We start from the raw sequence: 20,440 nt of genomic DNA, 5'->3' as shown, positions 1-20,440 counted from the left end.
GGCTAGACAGGAGACTCGTCATTCATCGTCGCCTCCTATGCCCAGATAGACCTACTGGTTCAGCGCCGACAGTTTTTGTAAATGTTTGTGATGTTACTAGCATGTAGGCTAAAATGTTAACAGCAAATAACATTGTTAAGAAGTTACATTATATTGCCGACCTGTAGGCCCGGTCTACTAAACACCACAGCTGTTTGTTGGACAGACAACGGGATCGCGCTGGTTGGTCACGTCCACATATCCAGCAGCAGGTGCGCGCGCTTTGTAATTAGAATGTTCTATGTTTAGGTGTGTATTCCTATTTTAGTCCTCAAATGTTAATGTGATATTATATTATTATTATATATATAATATATTATTATATTATATTGATTTTGAAACTAGTGATACGTATTGATTATTGATTGATTTATTAATTTAAATCCGTGAAATAGCCTACCTGTTTCCGTGCAGTTTGGATTATCCCAGTGATAGGTATGGGCTTTTATTTGGCTCCCCGAAAGCATGTTCATTTGACACCCTGCGTCCTACCTGAAAGTTAAGGAGGAGCTGTAGTGTAGGCCTATTGATAGTTTTTGACTTTTAGGCCATTGCGCTATGCGTCTCTGAATTTAGTCTCAATGTATTTAGATGCAAACTATTCTATCCACCAGTGAAATGGGCGAAGCCTTTATCAGGGAGCTTCTCTCTCTGTGCCTTCAACGGATTGCTGTGGAGGAAAATGCAATGAACAACACTGAACTTGGTAAGAATGCAATCTGAATAGCCGTTGTGAACTTTCTGGCTCTACACTATACATTTTGGTTTTGGCCAGAGTGTCTGTTTCACAGAATTAGAAGTCCATTCTGCAATCCCATATTCCTTTTCAGATGTTTACATTCCATGGGTTTACCTGGGACTTATATAAGTGAATGTCCAGTCAAATCCATTTTTTTTGTGTGTACATGTTATTTTGCTTTTTTTTTTCATTCAGGAAGTGTTACGGCTCCTAAAATGTGAACGGACAATGTTGAATGGTACACTACAGTATAGTTTCAGACATGTGACTTGAGAACCTTTTTCAAGGTGTATTCCACTAAAAGACATGTTCATGTGTGATTTTTGTAGTAAGATGTCATGGCCAAACTTTACATGTACTCATTTTATTGTTATGGTGTATCCTTTTTGTTCTGGCATTTTATATACACACGGAACAGGCTATTATTGCTGCCCATGGCGTTCAAATTGGTATCTGACCTAAGCCTCGGCGCTTTCGTCTTCTCTTTCTGCCAGAGTTTATTGAGGTAGTAAATAACTATGATGCCACAAGGAAGAAATGGTTACATGCAGAGTTGGAGCTGAAGAGGCACAAGGCGCTACTGTTGAAGTCCGACATAGCCCAGGCTGCCCTGGAGGTCAAACTAAAACACTGTCGCAACCAGGTCGATGTGGAGATCAAGAAGCGCTACAAGGCTGAGGCAGACTTTCAGTACCTGGTATGGCTCCTTTTAACCTTGTTGCACTGCCCTATTGGAACTCGTGATTTACACTGTTCGAAGTCCTTGACTTTCACAATGTCATGGTCGGTGTCCTATTCATGGCAAATGTAGTAGCATCGTTATATTTTGCGTGAAACTTGTGAACTTATCAGTGATGCACTTCAACATTCATAAATGAACGCATGGCTTGATTTGTAACGTATGTAATGAAGGCCGGACATGTCCTCCCTTTTAACTGTCATATTGTATTCCTACGCAGCAGCGGCAGATGCAACTGATGTGTGACATACTGGTCCACGACAGCAAGTCCAATGCGTGTCTGAATGACGAGCAGAGATCTCTGCTGGCCAACTTCAACCACAGGGGAGCCAACGTCACTCAGCACAAGAGCAAACGGTATCGCACGTACAGCCGTTACTTTTTAGATGACTTCACATTTCTGTTTTTTTGTGTTTTTTATTTTGTTTCTTCTGCTCTCTCATTAGATTATCTGTCATCGATGAGTCTTCATTCCTGTCTCACTCTGATATTAGTTACGATAGAACTGATGATGACATGGTAGGTGTTTAGTTTTAAAAAAAAACGTTTTTGGGGGGTATTTATGACTGAACATCCATGTAATTAAATGTCAAATCTGGATGTGGCTTGTCCATGTGTCACCTTTTGCCGTGAATATTTTGTTTTCAATATGAACAGGACCTGGATGTGACAGCCGTGAAACCACTTAAGTCGAGAGCAAGGGAAAAAAGGGTAAGTGCGGACCTCTGAGGTTGAAGCTGTGATTACGATGGTGCTTTGACCTATGTTCTGCACTTTTGGGCATTACCAGCGCTCCTCCATGGGACCGACTGTCGGTGCGCACGCAGGGAAGAGGGGAAGAGTAGGTGGCCGTTCAGACGATCTCCTTGAAAGAAGACCAATGGAAAAGGTAAGCAAAGGCTAAATACGAGTGATTTTTGACCAAACATTCTTTTCATCAACCTAAGGCTGCAACATGGAGGTCCATGGATTTGTTCTCTTTAATAAGAGAAATTCACTGGGGTTTCAACCACACAAAATGGACTCTGAATTGTTCATGTTGCAAATTGATGCTTATTCCTTTCTTTAAAAGTGGACGCCCTCTGGTTTTACACAATCATCTGCTAAAACGTATTTGGCTTCACAATGCAATGGCAGTCTAGTTTTTCTGGAAGTTATTTGAATCAGCTGGAGTGGAACTAAGGCCTTTTCACCGGGGAGGCAGTGACTTGGTTCAGCCAGTCTATCTTAAGCCCTAAGCACAAAAATGTTTTTTTTTTTCTTTCACTAGTATACATTCATTTTATCAGCAGGTCATTAGAGCTTGTGTCCTTTTGAAAATAAATCATTGAACATTTTGTGGGATAGAAAGAACCTTGCTGGATTAACAGAGAATTGTTCATTTGCACCCATGATGGTTTCGAATACAGTTAAGACATTAGCCGTTCCTGGTTAGACGTTTAATCTGCGGAATCATCTGTGTTCCTGGCCATTGGGTCCCTGGACCTACCCACTCGGCAAGAACTCTTTGAATCAACGTTGTTTCCATGTCATTTCAACCAGATATCTGTGACTGAATTCACATGGAAAACTGATTGGATTTGAATTGGTCACCGCAAGGGAATTTAATATTTTTTACTTAAATCCAATGACATGGTGACATTTTGTTTGTTGCATTCGCGCTAGTTGACAACTCGGTCAACTAGGTGTTGGACTGACGTCTGTGCCCAGTGGGTTGTCACTCGCTATTAGGTGGCTCATTCGTCAGTCTCCGGGCCCTCTGCTCTGTGTCATCCTTTCAGTGCACAGGTGGAAATGTCACCCTATTTTCTATGGTGAACTACTTCAGTATATAAGAAATAGTGACATTTGGGATGTAGTCTTTGTCTACCTCGGTCACATTCCTTCTCCTCACACATGCGCTTTAGAGACCACTTCACTCTGTGAACAAAGACAATTCAGCACTGACTAACTCCGTTAGAATGGCATGATCAGATTAGTTAATGAAATACGAATTGTGACAATGGCAAGTGTTTCGCACTCTTATTCAGGAAGTTGAGACTACGATTGTGACCGCGTCCGTCACAACCCCAGAGAGCGGAGGTCAAATTCACATGGTGATCGACATCACCCAGGAAACACCTGAGAAACTACCCAGGACTTACCGGAAGGAGCACCAGATTTCATCTGTTGGCGGTAAGGGAGATGTACTCCACGGTTGCTGTGGCTCAAGCGACGTTTCCCAATTCCCATTCAAATAAATTGTCAACATTTCTGTTCTTCAGAGCAAACATCCGTGTGGACTCCCAATGATGAAACCGCTGTTGATCATGATACTACCGTGGAGCCGGACACCATGACAGAAATGGAGTCCACCACAGAGCCTAGATTTAACCAGGTGTTCACTCCCACTGTTAGCAAAACTTTGAGACACTACTTCCTGTCTAAAACGGTAAGAACTGTTTCATGGATTCCCATCTCATGTTAAACAACATATGGACTCTTGAATAGGAATTGTTAGTACTATTTAGAATGTGAATGCAACTTCTAGCCATCTGGGTGGGCCCTTTTCAGGTGATTCGTCCAGAAACGTGTGTTCCATGTGGGAAGAGGATCCGGTTTGGGAAGATGGCTGTGAAGTGCAGGGACTGCCGTGTGGTAGCTCATCCCGAATGTAAACCGAAGTGCCTAGAAAGCTGCCCTGCCTCATGTGGAGCTCATGGAGCTGAGGTACCGCAACTCAATATTCCCTAAGGTTCCAACCTTGCTTTGTTCTGTTTGAGAGAGAGAGATGTATAAATATATTTATTTACATTCACTTGCAGGACACATTAGAGAGCTTTGCCCCACCTACCCAGCCTAGGATCCCTCAGATTATTGTTCAGTGTGTGAATGAAATTGAGAAAAGAGGATTGGAGGAGGTCTGTTATTCTCAATCTGGAATACTTTCCATTCAGACATTTTATATTTGCCTAGTTATCAACATCTATAAGTTTGACTTCCTCCTCCCTCTGTTTTAGAAAGGCATCTACCGTGTTCCTGGGGGTGAGCGTATGGTGAAGGCGCTGAGGGAGAGATACATTAATGGGAAAAGGCCGCTCATGCTCAGTAGAGTGGATGAGATCCACGTTGTCTGTGGACTTCTCAAGGACTTCCTGAGGAAACTGAAGGAGCCTCTCATCACCTTCAGGCTGCATAGAACCTTCATGGAGGCCTGTGGTATGTGTTCCCTGGTCAACAGTAGTACAGCAGTGCACTATATAGGGTGCCATTTGGGACTCCTCCACTGTCACGACGATGTCACACAACCAAATGGAAGGGACACTTGGGCTGCGTCTACAGACAGACAAATTCTGATTTTTTTTTTTCCCCTCACATTTTGACCAACCGGGATGAGCTCTGAAAGAGTTGATGTGAAGAGCTGACATGATTGGTCAAATGACCAGTTAATGGAAAAAAAGATCAGAAGTGGTTTGCCTGTCTAAATGCAGCCATAGTTTCTCAAGTGGAGGGTATACAATAGTCATCCTTTCGAGGTGGTCTTAATTGCCTGTTGAGCAGCTGTGATTACAATTGTATTGGATTATTAACACCGAAGAGCACTAGGTTATAACCACTGTGCAGAACCAATACAATAGTAGTCTGTCTGCAATAGATTTTTCAGACTACATAAATGGTACCGTAGAGCTGCCGTGACACAACGGGATGCATTAGTTCCGGTGCTTTGTATAAATCTTGATTTTTGCAGGTGTTGGCATCTTTCAAATTTCAGAAGTGACATTTTGGCCCATAGACTTCCCCGTAACTTGAAAAGAGAAGTTTTCTCTGAATGCGTGGACCCAGAACCCATGGACCCAGAACTTAAAAGCAGGATCTGAGTGTTGAACTCAGACTTTGCGATTTGGCCTCTGGTTTTAAGCCGCGCTAGAGTATCTGCTCTATGTAATCTACATAAATGGAATGCTTGATAGAATGCATTTGGCAGTAACTCATGGATGGACTTTTAATGATCTCAATATCGCCTTGGAAAGCTTTAGGTATAAAGTGCTGGAGAGATGGAATGCATTTCCCTAAGTTCATCCATTTAGGGCAGATGGTTATTTCGTTGTGATTCCTGACCAACTCCCTGATGACTGTAAAACAATCAACGCTCAATATTTCTCCCAGCCCAGTTTGTCTACTTTCAGCATATTCGCTTCAATCTTGTATATGATCTTGAGTGAAGGGTAAGTGGTAATTTGCACCGTGCCGGGAATTATCCAATCTAAATCAGTCTTTCTCGCTGCCTCTTAGAAAAGCCGATTTGACTTTAGGACATAGCACCTCTCTTTTGTCAATTGCGTTGACGTCTGAGGGAGCTCAGGGTTGCTTTTGTCTAATTTCCTTGGCAGCCAATAATAGATATGCTACAGAGAACACTAATTTCCACACTCTCGAGGCCTTCTCAGTCATAATGAAGTGAGCGAATCAGCTGAAAGATTACAATCCGCCGAGGGGTTATAGATTTGAGGTGTACTGTATCTCTCGGCATTGTTACCTTTTATCTTACGATGTCCCAAGGGCCTCGCTGATGGGATGTGTATCAATTACAGAGATTCCAGATGATGACGACAGCACAGCAATAATGTACCGGGCCATAGGGGATCTGCCTAAGCCCAACAGAGAGACACTGGCTTTCCTCATGCTTCATCTGCAGAGGTAACACCTACGGGTGATGGGATACCTCTGGCTTTAGTGATTTTATTGGGTTTCTCTCCATGATCGGGCACTGATTTGTGACGTTGACCCATTTTTCTCAACTTGCAGTTCCATAAATGTCGAGTTCCATAAGTCAAGATAATTGTAGTTAAGCAAAATTGGACCACTCGGCTGCAGTTTATTGCATGAGTAAACAGGAAGTCTATATTCAATAAGAGGTTTGTCTTAATAAAAAACTGCACACTGCCTTCCCTCTCACTGTAGAGTCATGCAGAGCCCCCTCTGTCAGATGGACAAGAACAATTTGTCCAGAGTGTTTGGACCAACCATTGTTGGACATGGAATGGCAGAGCCCTCCCCAATGACCATTATGAGGGACACAAACATTCAGCCAATGGTGGGCACTGTCTTGTGCATGAATGTAATGCAATTGATATCACTATTCCAGTATTTAGCAGGGTTCCTGAAGGTAAAACAAACAAAAAAAAGTTAAGTGCCCCAGTGATTCGGTGCTGAAACACTTGAACTGTCAATGTCACCCATAGAGATGGTAATACAATTTGAATTTGGCGTGATGCCTCTGTATTTGTGAAACTGGTTTGTTGATTTAATCTCTAAGGTCATAGGCAGAATGCTGTCGTTCCCTGCTGAGTACTGGAAACGCCTCATCATGGTGGCGAGGGACCAAGTTATATCATCAGTTGTCGACGCCAACATCAATAGCGAGAGCCACAGTACAGACAGAGGTAAACGCACAACTTGCCAGCAACACTAAGCTGCTGTGCTATTACATTTTCCCCCATCAATGGGGACTCAACAGCCCTCACCCAAATGTCACCGGCGTTACTTGTGTACATGATGCTGGACTATGACAAATGCTAAATCATCATGGTGCCTCTAACATGCATGTACCACCTCTTCAGATCGTCTGTTTAAACCGCTGACTTCCCCTGAGCTGAGTAAATACCCCAAGACTCCTACCAGTGGTTCTCTTAAGGGCAGAATGAAGAATGCCTTCAACAATACGTAAAACCACTTGATTTTTCTTTCTTAATTAAGCAAATTACAAATGTTTTAATTTAACTATTGTAGATGGTATGACAATGTGCTAGCTCTTCATTGTTTCTTGTCACAATCTTGTCACTTATGTTTTTGTTGTTGTTGCAGTAACAGGGCAAAGACTGACCCGGGCAAAAATAAGTTCTTCACATCCCCCAACTGATGGCATATTCATGAGTAACTAAAGCACTTCACATTTGGCTATCTTTTCAGTGTTAAATGTTGTTTTGTATCATAACATGGAGTATAAGGGTTAGAATGGTGTACATTTTTAGGAACCACACTAATGCATGAGAAACTTTAAATAAACTACATTATGAAACTGTTATACTGTTTCTAAATGGAGAGATCTGTGAAATGAAACATTTCTGCATGAACGTGGGAATTGACACCTTTTCTCCTATACTTGGCGCACAGACCATTGCAATTCAGTTACAAAAGGTGTTTTTTTTTTTTTAAACAAGGAGCGCTTGATTCGAAGCAATTTATCATGCAGCAACATTTTTATACTGGGTAACAATCTCCCATTTGATTGTCACATGTACAGAATCAATGGCTACTCATTAAAGTAAATCTCTCCTACAGCCCCGAATCAAAGTTACCTGCCATGTTCAAATTGAAAGCGGTACATTCATTTTTGGACAAACACTAGCCTCAAGGTTAAACTTCATCTCATGGTTGGTCAGTCCTTGCATCCCTAGCGCTGTCTATGAATTTGAAGTGGTACAGTTCAACCCCATCCCTCAGCTATTTACCAAAACAGGCAAGGTTGCCACTTTGTTATTTCGAACTACTGCTTACCCATTTAACCAAAAACATGAGGCAGTCATTTCTTTCAGAGAATGTAAACGTTTGCAATTAATGGTCATGTTTTAATCAAAGCACATGTAAAAAGGCCCCCAAAATTAAACAGCAAACCAATTCCTTTCATTTTGCAATCTTACTAAATCAGCTGCAGACTTTCACTTTTTTCCAAGATGACATTTCAGTAACTAGGCTAGCACCAATGAATGGTAAGTACTGCTACCAAACCCTATGCCAAAATAACCATTGTTTTAATTTCCCTTACATGGTAGTGAATCCAGAGCTAATCATAGGGATAGTGCAGAAATGTAAAATTAGAATCCTTCGTTGCTACATCCATTTGACTTAATTGTGTGCACACACCCTTTTGATTCTTGAAGATTAACTTATACCTCGTACCCCATCAGAATCCAAAATAAAAGCTTGTTTTACGCCAATGTTTAAACACTGTCTAGCCTCAACATGGTTGCATCCATAGCTCTGAAATTCAGTGGTTTACATTTCTCCAGGCTCATTCCTCAGCTTTTTACCAAAACACAGGCGGGCGGCCGCTCAAAGTTACGGGATGACATTCATGTCGAGGTAATCTAACCGACCCACTATCATCCTCCAAACCATCTCATTACATCCTTTTAATTTATAAAGGCTAAAACCTATACAATCTTTCCATATACCTAGTGTCATCTTCTATACAATAACCCAGAGGCAGTGACATTGTTCTTCAAGCTACAATCCTTAATTAGTTTGACACTAAATGAACACAGAATGCAACAAATTAACTACAGTATAATTTGGTTTTTGAAACTCCTGTTGAGGTCTTTGTGTGGCAGAACAATTGAGTTGAGTATGATCACCTCCGATGGGATAGTCACATTACAACCTGGGGGGGGAAAGAACATATTAAAACATTGCCAATCCTGTCGTTCACACACTAAATATTGAAAAAGCGTGGACGACGGCGAGAAACAGAATGCAGTTTGAGGCCATGTGGCAGAATGTGATGAGTGGGGGCAAGTGGGTCTGGGCAGGTGATGTATGTAGTTTAACTTTTGTATACAATTATTTCACAAGATCTAAACACGTATCCAATATCTTTTTCACACTAACGTCAGACTGTGCTAGCTCTATTGTAGTTTCTGAAACCATGCTGGAAAGGACTATGGTGTATGCGTAACCAAGCCAGCTCAACTGTGTTTAAATGTGAAAGTATACGAAACTTACCAAGAATGGTGATTGATGGTGTGAGTTTTCCATCTCTGAAGAGTGTTTCACTGTCTATTTTTGCATAGGGGTCATTTGGATTTGGGTCACTGGGAGTTCCTTCAACTCTGGCCCACTTGCCAATAGTGCTGTCCCACCCCACTATACAGTTCAACACACAACTGTGATCCTAAAAGAACCATATGACAATGGAATTGGGTCACTTGATTATCAATCCTACTTTAAAACACGGACATGATCATAAAAATATGAGCTATCAAGGGAAGAGCCATTTCAGCATTTTTCGCCTGGGGAACTGGCAAATTTAAACAATGACATTTGCCACTGGCAACTGCTTGCCTGTAGGGTAGCCCCGTGGAGGATGATGGACTCTCTCACACGCACCCCAGCCCCGATGGTCACTCCTGTGCCTATTGAGACGTTGGGACCCAACTATAGAAAAACATTATTAGGAATATGTTTGTGTCTTGTGCTGTATGTGTAAGTAGTAATACTGAGGAGAAGAAGCACTTACCACCGCAGTAGGGTCAATATTGGCTGTTGGGTGAATGTAAACATTTCCTGGGACACAACAAAACCAAATCACTTGTGTGAACAAACTAGAAACTGCAAAGCTAAGAGTACTGGATTAGTTTACCACTTATTCTAGGCCCTCCATCCTCAGTTGTAGCCAGTCTTTCAGGATGTGTTTTATGGTACTGGTTAAGGTACAACCGACTGGCGTATATTGCAGACCTGTTAACAAAAATGAGACAAAGCCGATTCATGACAGTACGCTATGCCGACGTCTTCAGGTTTCACAGATGGAGACTTACTCACCCTGCAGATTTGATCTGGCTCCAGAAGGCAGGTGTTTTGTAGACGTAGAGCTTGCCCTGCCCAGCCAGGGCTGTGAAAATGTCCTGTTCTAACCGAATGGCCTCAGCCCGATGCCAGCCGTTGCCATTGGTCTGCTCATCTCTGAGGAAGAGATCAATGTATGAGACTATTCTGTAGTAAAAAAAGTGTTTACCAAAGGTAGATCACAACTATTTCTGATTGAATTTTGAAAGGCAACAAGACAGTTAACGGCTGTAAACAAAAGTGAGTAGAGGATTCACAAGTGCTTAAGGATACATGGAGTGTTAAGTTGACAAGCTCAGTAGAATTAAAATGAATTGTGACAGGAACATTTATTTGACAGAAGAGGCAACATGGTTGACTTGAGTAATGGTACACATACTCAAAGAATCTTAATATACAAATATCACAACCCCTTTTGAATGTGTCAATGTTATTGAAATGATTGTACATGTGATTAATAACCAATTGTATAGATCTGTATGCCAACTTATATTGAAAAGTGATGAGGATGTGCAGTGTGTGGAAAGTTTGACAAAACAAGCAATGTATAGATAATCATTGTACAATCTAAACCGCTGTGAAATATTTTTTCAATAACCAAAAATATTGTATTTTCAGCTGTTTGAAGCTGGTGTACAAAACACTTAAGCACAGGCGGCATAGAAATAGTGCACATAGAACATCTACCGCTTCTTAGACTTGCTTTCCATGAGAATGAAAGATCTATAACTCACAATTCTGTGAATTGTCAGGTCGCCCAAAAAGTGCTACATTGCAGCTTTAAGAATGATCTGTCATCACCCCACGTGCTGGTATTGACTCCATGAAGAAACATCTTTTTGTGTGATGTCTTTTACTAATGCCCAGCTCTACAACCACACTGTGCAGCCTAGCTGTACCGACTTACCGCTCATATGGATATCTGGTGATGGGAAACGGAATGATGGCAGGAAAGGGGAAAGGAAAAAAAAGACATGAAGGACAACCAAGGATAGGAATTGATAAAAATGCACATGCACCACTCCCACGCACAGAAATCCTAGGATCTTTATAGGATCTCTATGCTCCCACGATAGGGTCCCCGAGGGATTCCTCCCACTTACAACAGCATGTCCTGCTGGTTCTTCTGGAAGACTGCCCCAATGTGTTGGAAGATCTCCGGGGTAAACAGGTATATTCCACAGTTGATGATGTCACTAACAAAAGTGCTAGGCTTCTCCACATAATGTAAAACCTGAAATAAGAGCAGGAGATTACGTTCTGAATCAAGTAAGAACTCTCCAATGTTCATAGAAAAGCACCAACATGAAGTGGATGGCAAGTAATCTAGCAGTTAAGAGCGTTGGGCCAGTAACCAAAGGGTTGCTGGTTGAAATCCCTGAGCCAACTAGATGAAAAATCTGTCCATGTGCCCTTGAGAAAGGCACTTAACCCTAATTGTTCTGGATAAGCATGTCTCCTAAATGACTAAAATGTCAATGTAAAGTTCATAGGAGCAGGTCAAATGAAAGGTAAGTCTACTTTAGAAAAAAATAGGAGAGACATTTTTCAACCATTTTCCATCCTAAAAATTACAAATAAGCAAAGGCTTTGATTTTAGGTCAAACAGATGGATAAGAGGTCATAGAATACATCTAGGAGAAAAAGTCTTAAGGTATTTACATCAAAACACAATCATGAAGTAAAGACCCCTGCCAACTAATATCAACACATATTTAGTTTGAGAATTTGTTCTGCCTTCTGTAGGTTTAAAAAACATTGCCTTAAAATTCCATTACCAAAAACCCATATCATTAAGATATTTTCACATTTCTCTCCCTAATAATGAAAGTTCACAGAAGGTAGACCATTAGTTAGTAATGACATCAATTTTGTTTATGAACTATTACATGATTAACTCAATTCCATTACCAAATCGGTTAATGGAATTTCTGGAGAGAGCAAGAGGACAAGTACATTAGAGTGTCTAGTTTAAGAAACAGGCGCCTCACAAGTCCTCAACTGGCAGCTTCATTAAATAGTACCCACAAAACACTAGTCTCAACGTCAACAGTGAAGAGGCGACTCCAGGATGCTGGACTTCTAGGCAGAGTTCCTCTGTCTGTGTTCTTTTGCCAATCATTTATTTTTATTGGCCAGTCTGAGATATCGCTTTTTCTTTGCAACTCTGCCTAGAAGTCCAGCATCCCGGAGTCGCATCTTCACTGTTGACGTTGAGACTGGTGTTTTGCGGGTACTATTTAATGGAGCTGCCAATTGAAGACTTGTGAGGTGTCTGTTTCTCAAACTAGACACTCTAATGTACTTGTCCTCTTGCTCAATTGTGCACTGGGGCCTCCCACTCTTTCTATTCTGGTTAGAGCCAGTTTGTGCTGTTCTGTGAAGGGAGTAGTACGAGATCTTCATTTTCTTGGCATTTTCTCGCATGGAATAGCCTTCATTTTCTCAGAACAAGAATAGACTGACCAGTTTCAGGAGAAAGTTATTTTGTTTCTGGCCATTGAGCCTGTAATCAAACCCACAAATGATGATGCTCAACTAGTCTAAAGGTGGCCAGTTTTATTGCTTCTTTAATCAGAACAGTTTTCAGCTGTGCTAACATAATTGCAAAAGGGTTTTCTAATGATCAATTAGCCTTTTAAAATGATAAACCTGGATTAGCTAACACAACGTGCCATTGGAACACAGGAGTGATGATTGCTGATAATGGGCCTCTGCAAGCCTATGTAGATATTCCATTAAAAAAAAAATTCAGCCGTTTCCAGCTACAATAGTCATTTACAACATTAACAATGTCTACACTGTATTTCTGATCAATTTCATGTTATTTTAACGGACTATTGTTTTTCAAAAACAAGGACATTTCTGTGTGACAACATTTGAATGTAAATAATGTGTGTGTGTGTGTAAATAAAAAATTATCAGTAACAGAATTTCTGCAAATGAATTGGCTACAGTGGGAAATCATAGTAGTCACAGACCAGTTGGGCTCACAAGTTGGGACAACCCAGTACAGTAAAGAAAACTATAGTGGAGTTCAGTACAATACACAGTAGAGCACACTAGAGTTGAGTACACTAATGTACTGTATTTTAAAGTACTCTACTGAACTACAGTGTACAAAACATTCGTAACACCCTCCTAATATTGAGTTGCACCCACGTTTGCCCTCAGAACAGCCTCAAGTCATCAGGGCATGGACTCTACAAGGTGTCGAAAGTGTTCAACAGGGATGCTGGCTCATGTTAACTCTAATGCTTCCCACGGTTGTGTCAAGTTGGCTGGATGTCTTTGGGTGATGGACCATTCTTGATACACACAGGAAACTGTTGAGCATGAAAAACCTAGCAGCGTTGCAGTTCTTGACACACAAAGCGACGAGCCTGGCACCTACTACCATACCCCGTTCAAAGGCACTTAATCTTTTGTCTTGCCCATTCACCCTCTGAATGGCACACATACACAATCAATTATCTCAAGGCTTAGAAATCCTTCTTCAACATGTCTTCTCCCCTTCATCTACACTTATTGAAGTGTATTTAACAAGTGACATCAATAAGGGATCATAGCTTTCACGCGGTCAGTCGAATGTTATTTTACTGAACTGTACTGAGCTCTACTGTGACGTCCAAACTTGTGAAACATAAATGTCTATAATTGGTTCAGGTTTGGCCAGTTTGGAGGCAGAGCTCATTAAAATAATAACCAGTGTGTTGAATAATACCCAAATATGCTAAGGGGATATTGCATATTTAAACCTTTGTGTACCCATTTAGGATACATCACCATGAAGAGAATGACATTCATATCCTTAATTATGCATTTCTGTGTAGTAAAGATCAAGGACCCATGATGAAATTCCGTTACCGGGTGTAAATCCACTTCACTTACTGTAGTTCAATAACAAAATAGATTTTTTTCAAAGTCAATGTGCCATGTCATAGCTGACACCCCATTCTTTATGCAGAATTGAATCTAAATTTGGAGCAGATATTACAGTTTTGAAGACAGAGATTTTATAGAAATTCCATTACCTAACTTTGCATCTGCAAAATGTTCAGTGTAAATTGTTAAAAGTAGCCCTTGTGCATAGAGATGTATGGTTTGTTAAACTTTGAAATCAATGGTTTTTGTTTGGCATACATAAAGTGAAAGATTTGAGTATCAGCGCAAATTCTGTTACTGTGGAATTGCCCATGACTAAAAATGTGCTGCATCATCACCTCATTTGTTTGCTGGTTTTCCACAATACAGCCATAATTCATGGACTGCTTTCTGTTTGCCTGCAAAACAAAGAAAAATAAATAAATAATGAAAGTCAAAGGAATTATACCCCAATGTCCCCATCAAACATACTCCCAACAATTAATTGTTAACTTTTCCCTGTATTGGTCTTGGTCATAGCCATAGAAATCATGGATGTCTCCTCACAGTTGTCCCCATGATGACGAAACTGCTTGGCTCTCCGTGTTCTTTCTGGAAGTTGAGCATCTCTGGTAGAGGAAACTCAGAGCACACGTCAGCATTCATGATGAAGAATGCCTCTGGGCCACCAGATAGAATCTGATCTCTGAAGTGGTAGATTCCGCCCCCAGTGCCCAAAGCAGCATACTCCTGCAAATACCTACAGAGGTTCAACAAGTTTATCAATGATCCATCTCATATGTATATACTGTACTCGATACCATCTACTGCATCTTGCCTATGCTGTTCTGTACCATGACTCATTCATATATCTTTATGTACATATTCTTTATCCTTTTACACTTGTGTGTATAAGGTAGTAGTTTTGGAATTGTTAGGTTAGATTACTCGTTGGTTATTACTGCATTATCGGAACTAGAAGCATACTCGCATTAACATATGCTAACCATGTGTATGTGACAAATAAATTTGATTTCATGTGTTCTATGTTTGTTTTATGACATTTCTGTAAGATCCTCTTGTTTACCTGATTAAGATTTTGAATTCCTGCTGTGCGCTACAAATGAATCTGGTAAGTTCTTCATTTGGCTGGTAAAAGCCAACAAGCAAAATCTCCTTCATATTTGGCACCTATGGGGAAAATTAAAACCATGTTTCTTTCTACCAATGAAGATGTAGAAATTGATCATTTTTATCAGTGCTAACCGACCTTGGCACATGCTTCAATGTGATGCTGTAGCATGGGCACACCAGCAACTGGAAACAAGGGTTTTGGGACCTCAAATGACAACGGTCGAAACCGTGTCCCTGTATGACAATGAAAGTCACCTGCTCAGTTGATCACATAACATTTTCAGACGTTACCTTAAGAAAAGTAAAAACTAATTATTCCATTCTAGATTCGGATGTAGTAAAAAGCACTCTAACCTATTATATTCTAAAGGAGTTGAACGCAACCAACTCGTTCAATTAATGCCAATGCAAGTACTGGTAGCTAGCACAGAAAGTTTATGCCAGGCTATCAACTACCTTGATGGTAAACTGTCAGCCCATGCAATCGTTTGTTTGCTTGCTTTTTCGACCAAATGCTTTATTGCTAAAAATGTTTAGATATGCAAACTGCACCGGAGGGTTTCCATGATCACTCCACGTCATTCATTACAACTAACGTTAGCTAGCTATCAACTAGCTAGCTAGCCCTTTAGAGCAAGGCTAGCTAGCTAACGTTAGCAAGATACATGGCTATATAGCAGTACTGGAGAATGAACATGTAGGCATTTGTAAAATAGTGATTTATTTAACACTTACCTTTCTGCGGGCCTCCAATGAGAATCACAGCCTTCAGCATTTTGAGTGTGTAGGTAGCTGTCTAACCTGAATCAAATATGCTCTTCCTGAGTTGTTTGTTATGCTCAATACGTCACCGCGTAAAACTGAGGATTATGGGAATGTGAGTTATTTTGTGGGTCAGAAAGAGAATCTTAAACCTCAGTCATAGAACAATGAGCAAGAGATTTCAACGGATGTATAAATGTGAAGCATCCGGTAGTCGTTTCCACTTCCTACCAAATATGGTGATGAGAGGAAGCCCAGTGGCCGGCAGTGGGAGAAGGTGGAGAGGGATGGATTTTGGCCGACATTCTGTTAATCTTCTAACCATGAAGCTTTTGATCTCCATACCTACAACAAACAGAGAGGAATGCGTTTTTGTACACTTTACCCTTTGTTAAAGTTTCCAAAAATGTTGTTGTTCAGGAGTACATGAATGAATTGAGTTATTGCACACGAACAACTTCAAAGAGCAGGTATTTATTCCCTAACGGAAATATGCAAAGAATTGCTAGAACGAGCCCATTGGTTCTCCCTAGCTTCTGCTTGGCTCTGCCCGCCTCCTTGCTTGTTCTGCCCACTGTCATTTGCTACTATTCAAAATGACGTTGCTGCTCTATCTTGCATTAGTTATTAAAAATATTTGCCACAGTGGCGTGAATGAATCAGAATGAATGGGTTGTGACTAGATAGAGTACAGCTACGACCGGAAGTGACTTTTCGTAGCAGGTTAACAGAACATTTTAGGTAACCCTAACCCTTTTACTAACCTTAGCCTAATTATTCTAAACTGCTACGTTACTTATTCTAGCTTGCTGCGTAAGACAACCATGTCCACGGTTTTCCTGACAAATTGTTCTACTTTGGAAACAATGTGCTAGTGAAAATGTATTGGTCACAGGTGGTGGGTTTTTGGGATACTTCTAGATTGCACCGCAGCGGCCATGGCATTTCTATAAAAAAAAAATAAACAAGAGTAGGTGTGTCCAAAAGTTTGGACACACCTACTCATTCAAAGGTTTTTCTTTCTTTTTTTTACTATTTTCTACATTGTAGGATAACAGTAAAGACATCAAAACTATGAAATAACACATATGGAATCATGTAGTAACCAAAAAAGTGTTAAACAAATAAAAAATATATTTTAGGTTCTTCAAAGTAGCCAGCCTTGATGACAACTTTGCACACTCTTGGCATTCTCTCAACCAGCTTCATGAGGGACACTTTTCCACCATTCTTGAAGGAGTTCCCACATATGCTGAGCTCCTTTTCCTTCACTCTGCGGTCCAACTCATCCCAAACCATCTCAATTGGGTTGAGGTCGGGTGATTGTGGAGGCCAGGTCATCTGATGCAGCACTCCATCATTATCCTTCTTGATCGAATAGCCCTTACATAGCCTGGAGGTGTGTTGGGTCATTGTCCTGTTGAAAAACAAATGATTGTCCCACTGAGCGCAAACCAGATGGGATGGCGTATCGCTGCAGAATGCCGTGGTAGCCATTATAGCTAAGTCTCTTCTTATTATTGTTGTTCTTTAGTAGTGGTGTCTTTGCAGAAGTGTGACCTTGAATTGTTGCAAAGTCTCCTCTGAACAGTTGATGTTGAGATGTGTCTGTTACATTGTACTCTGTGAAGCATTTATTTTGGCTGCAATTTCTGAGGCTGGTAACTCTAATGAACTTATCCTCTAAAGCAGAGGTAACTCTGGGTCTTCCTTTCCTGTGGCGTTCCTAATGAGAGCCAGTTTCATCATAGCGCATGATGATTTTTGCGACTGCACTTGAAGAAAGTTTCAAAGTTCTCAAAATTTTCCCCACCTTAAAGTAATGGACTGTCCTTTATCTTTGCTTATTTGAGCTGTTCTTGCCATAATATGGACTTGGTCTTTTACCAAATAGGGCTATCTTCTGTATACCACCCCACCTTCTCACACCACAACTGATTGGCTCAAACACATTAAGAAGGAAAGAAATTCCACAAATTAACTTTTAACAAGGCACACCTGTTAATTGAAATGCATTCCAGGTGACTACCTCATGAAGCTGGTTGAGAGAATGCCAAGAGTGTGCAAAGCTGTCATCATATATTTTTGATTTGTTTAAAGCTTTTCTGGTAACCAAATGTGTTATTTCATAGTTTTGTTGTCTAAACTATTATTCTACAATGTAGAAAATAGTCAAAATATAGAAAAACCCTTGAATGAGTAGGTGTCCAAACCTTTGACTGGTACTGTATATTTATACCTCTGGAAAAAGTTAAGAGACCACTGCAAATTATCAGTTTCTCTGGTTTTACTATTTATAGATATGTGTTTGGGTAAAATGACCATTTCTGCTTCTATAAACTACTGACAACATTTCTCCCAAATTCCAAATAAAAATTATCTCATTTATAAACAACACAATACTAATGTTTTTACTTTGGAAGAGTTCAGAAATCAATATTTGGTGGAATAACCCTGATTTCCAGTCACAGCTTTCATGCTTCTTGGCATGCTCCCCACCAGTCTTTCACATGGATGTTGGGTGACTTTATGCCACTCCTGGCGCATAAATCCAAGCAACTCGGCTTTGTTTGATGGCTTGTGACCATCCATCTTCCTCTTGATCACATTCCAGAGGTTTTCAATGGGGTTCAGGTCTGGAGATTGGGCTGGCCATGACAGGATATTGATCTGGTGGTCCTCCATCCACACCTTGATTGACCTGACTGTGTGGCTTGGAGCATTGTCCTGCTGGAAAAAAACAATCCTCAAAGTTGAGGAACATTGTCAGAGCAGAAGGAAGCAAGTTTTCTTCCAGGACAACCTTGTACGTGGCTTGATTCATGTGTCCTTCACAAAGACAAATCTCCCCGATTCCAGCCTTGCTGAAGTACCCCCAGATCATCACCGATCCTCCACCAAATTTCACAGTGTAGGCTTGTAGGCCTCTCCAGGTCTCGCACCCACTGTAAAATTTGGTGGAGGACCGGTGATGATCTGGGGGTGCTTCAGCATGGCTGGAGTCAAGCAGATTTTTCCAGAGCTGTATATGGCACATAATAACGGCACAATTAACCAACAAATTCACATTCATTTTTTAATATTCTTCCAAGTGTTCCTTGCACAGAGATTTAGCGATCCTCTGTCCAACTTTTATCACTCAAATTCTCCTGTCGGATTTATCTATAGTTATGAAAATGTGCAAACAGGCTTTTTTAAACAATTATAAACTTGGCGGTGTGAACCCTGAATGCTGATTGGTTGAAAGCCATGGTATATCAGACGTGTACCACAGGAATGACATACAAACATACTTTTTACTGTTCTAATTACATTGATAACCAGTTTATAATAGCGATAAGGCACCTCAGGGGTTTGTAGTATATGTCCAATATACCACAGCTAAGGCAAGTTCTTTGTGGTATATGTCCAATATACCACGGCTAAGGGCTATGCCCTAAGAACAGCCCTTAGCCGTGGTATATTGGACATACACCACACCTCCTCGGGCCTTATTGCTTAATCATAGCAGTCAAAACAAGTGAAATTGACATACATTGATGAAAATGATCTGGAGAGTTTAATAAGGGCGATTTATATTTTTTCTTGCAACATATTCTTAAACTCGCAAGAATTGTTATTTTGATGGAAAACTTAATTTTGCATCGTAGCCTACGTCGTTAAAAATGACGTCGCTATTCCTTCTTAATTCTCTCGATGATGTTATAGAAAAGGCTGAATTGGTTAATGTGGCAACTCCTGTCTTGCTGCACAAAACATTCTTTGGGCTAGTTTTCAGGCCTTGTGGGTGGGTTTTCAGAGGTCACTGGACTAGACATTTTAGCTAGACCTTGGAATTCTGCCTGCTACGAAAAAGTCACTTCTGCTAAATATATTTGACCTTAACCCTCCCTGAACGCTTGAAAAAAAAAACAAGTGACCCTCCCCTATACCCAAAATAATAATTAAAACATAAAGTCGATAGCAGAGAACCTGTCTACCATTTACCTTCACTTATTGGACAGACCAGAGCCTTAGATATGCAGTTTTAGACACTGTACTGTAAACATTGCATTGCAATGCAGGAACTTCGATAGCGCACAGGGCTGCAGGCCAGAAGGTTGTGGGTTTGCCCACCAGCATGGACAAGAGTAGGGGTGGAAAGATCTCCTTTATAAGTAAAAGCATTGCATGAATCTATCATCGTATTTGCAGGTGTCGTGGAAAATTGCGAGATTATGTTATAGTGCTTGTAAAATTATATTATAATCTTTGTATTGCATTAGAATGGTTGTTTTATTCTGTCGACTATTGTCGAATCTGTCGACTATTGTGTGTTCAGTGTTCCACTGAGGATGGGCCTCTATGAGATAGCACTGACAGAGGAGATTTACGATGTCTTTTGCCAATAAAGCCTAAAGAGCATTCCAGATAGTGAGGTAACGTTTTTGTACTATGAAGTACCAGGAACGAAATTAGAACCTCGTCTTAGAGACCAAACTGAACAATAATTTATAGCTAATGCTATCTGGCTATGGGATACTCCTTTCTCAAGTAAAAGGCCCTTTGTGAAGTTTCCT

At 40.7% G+C, this 20,440-nt stretch overlaps 2 protein-coding genes across 4 annotated transcripts; one reads left to right on the top strand and one right to left on the bottom strand.

The window, feature by feature from the left end:
* The first annotated feature begins 458 nt into the window (after nucleotides 1-458).
* On the top strand, nucleotides 459-7,581 carry si:ch1073-416j23.1 (rac GTPase-activating protein 1). Of its 2 annotated transcripts, XM_024403922.2 has the most exons (16): nucleotides 459-745; nucleotides 1,273-1,475; nucleotides 1,738-1,874; nucleotides 1,964-2,036; nucleotides 2,175-2,228; nucleotides 2,308-2,406; nucleotides 3,548-3,692; nucleotides 3,782-3,948; nucleotides 4,071-4,226; nucleotides 4,322-4,417; nucleotides 4,517-4,715; nucleotides 6,089-6,194; nucleotides 6,459-6,591; nucleotides 6,814-6,940; nucleotides 7,118-7,220; nucleotides 7,362-7,581. In XM_024403922.2, the coding sequence occupies exons 1-16, from the start codon at nucleotides 631-633 to the stop codon at nucleotides 7,414-7,416; spliced, it is 1,968 nt and encodes a 655-aa protein (XP_024259690.1). In that variant the 5' UTR covers nucleotides 459-630; the 3' UTR covers nucleotides 7,417-7,581. The 2 variants fall into 2 exon arrangements, with proteins under 2 accessions (XP_024259690.1, XP_042171734.1); XM_042315800.1 differs by lacking the exon at nucleotides 4,322-4,417.
* A 523-nt stretch (nucleotides 7,582-8,104) lies between these two features.
* On the bottom strand, nucleotides 8,105-15,990 carry LOC112235477 (mannose-1-phosphate guanyltransferase alpha-A). Of its 2 annotated transcripts, XM_024403930.2 has the most exons (13): nucleotides 15,855-15,990; nucleotides 15,256-15,353; nucleotides 15,073-15,176; nucleotides 14,553-14,745; nucleotides 14,345-14,404; nucleotides 11,225-11,355; nucleotides 11,029-11,043; nucleotides 10,098-10,238; nucleotides 9,916-10,013; nucleotides 9,793-9,839; nucleotides 9,618-9,710; nucleotides 9,279-9,447; nucleotides 8,105-8,937 (listed from the first exon to the last, which is right to left on the bottom strand). In XM_024403930.2, the coding sequence occupies exons 1-13, from the start codon at nucleotides 15,892-15,894 to the stop codon at nucleotides 8,837-8,839; spliced, it is 1,290 nt and encodes a 429-aa protein (XP_024259698.1). In that variant the 5' UTR covers nucleotides 15,895-15,990; the 3' UTR covers nucleotides 8,105-8,836. The 2 variants fall into 2 exon arrangements, with proteins under 2 accessions (XP_024259698.1, XP_024259705.1); XM_024403937.2 differs by lacking the exon at nucleotides 11,029-11,043.
* Between the last annotated feature and the right edge of the window lie 4,450 nt (nucleotides 15,991-20,440).

The sequence above is a fragment of the Oncorhynchus tshawytscha genome, linkage group LG03, assembly GCF_018296145.1.
Source record: "Oncorhynchus tshawytscha isolate Ot180627B linkage group LG03, Otsh_v2.0, whole genome shotgun sequence".
NCBI classification, from domain to species: domain Eukaryota; kingdom Metazoa; phylum Chordata; class Actinopteri; order Salmoniformes; family Salmonidae; genus Oncorhynchus; species Oncorhynchus tshawytscha.
This window is presented reverse-complemented; position numbering and strand designations above follow the sequence as displayed.

What these genes read in the sequence shown, in the direction of transcription:
- si:ch1073-416j23.1 (XM_024403922.2), top strand. Translation starts at nt 631, where the DNA reads ATGCAAACTATTCTATCCACCAGTGAAATGGGCGAAGCCTTTATCAGG. An exon ending in CGAGAGCAAGGGAAAAAAGG is followed by an intron (nt 2,229 to 2,307) that starts GTAAGTGCGGAC and finishes GGGCATTACCAG; the next exon opens with CGCTCCTCCATGGGACCGAC. An exon ending in ACTACTTCCTGTCTAAAACG is followed by an intron (nt 3,949 to 4,070) that starts GTAAGAACTGTT and finishes GGCCCTTTTCAG; the next exon opens with GTGATTCGTCCAGAAACGTG.
- LOC112235477 (XM_024403930.2), bottom strand. Translation starts at nt 15,894, where the DNA reads ATGCTGAAGGCTGTGATTCTCATTGGAGGCCCGCAGAAAG. An exon ending in CATTGGAGGCCCGCAGAAAG is followed by an intron (nt 15,354 to 15,854) that starts GTAAGTGTTAAA and finishes ATTGTCATACAG; the next exon opens with GGACACGGTTTCGACCGTTG. An exon ending in AAAACCAGCAAACAAATGAG is followed by an intron (nt 11,356 to 14,344) that starts GTGATGATGCAG and finishes CTCTTATTTCAG; the next exon opens with GTTTTACATTATGTGGAGAA.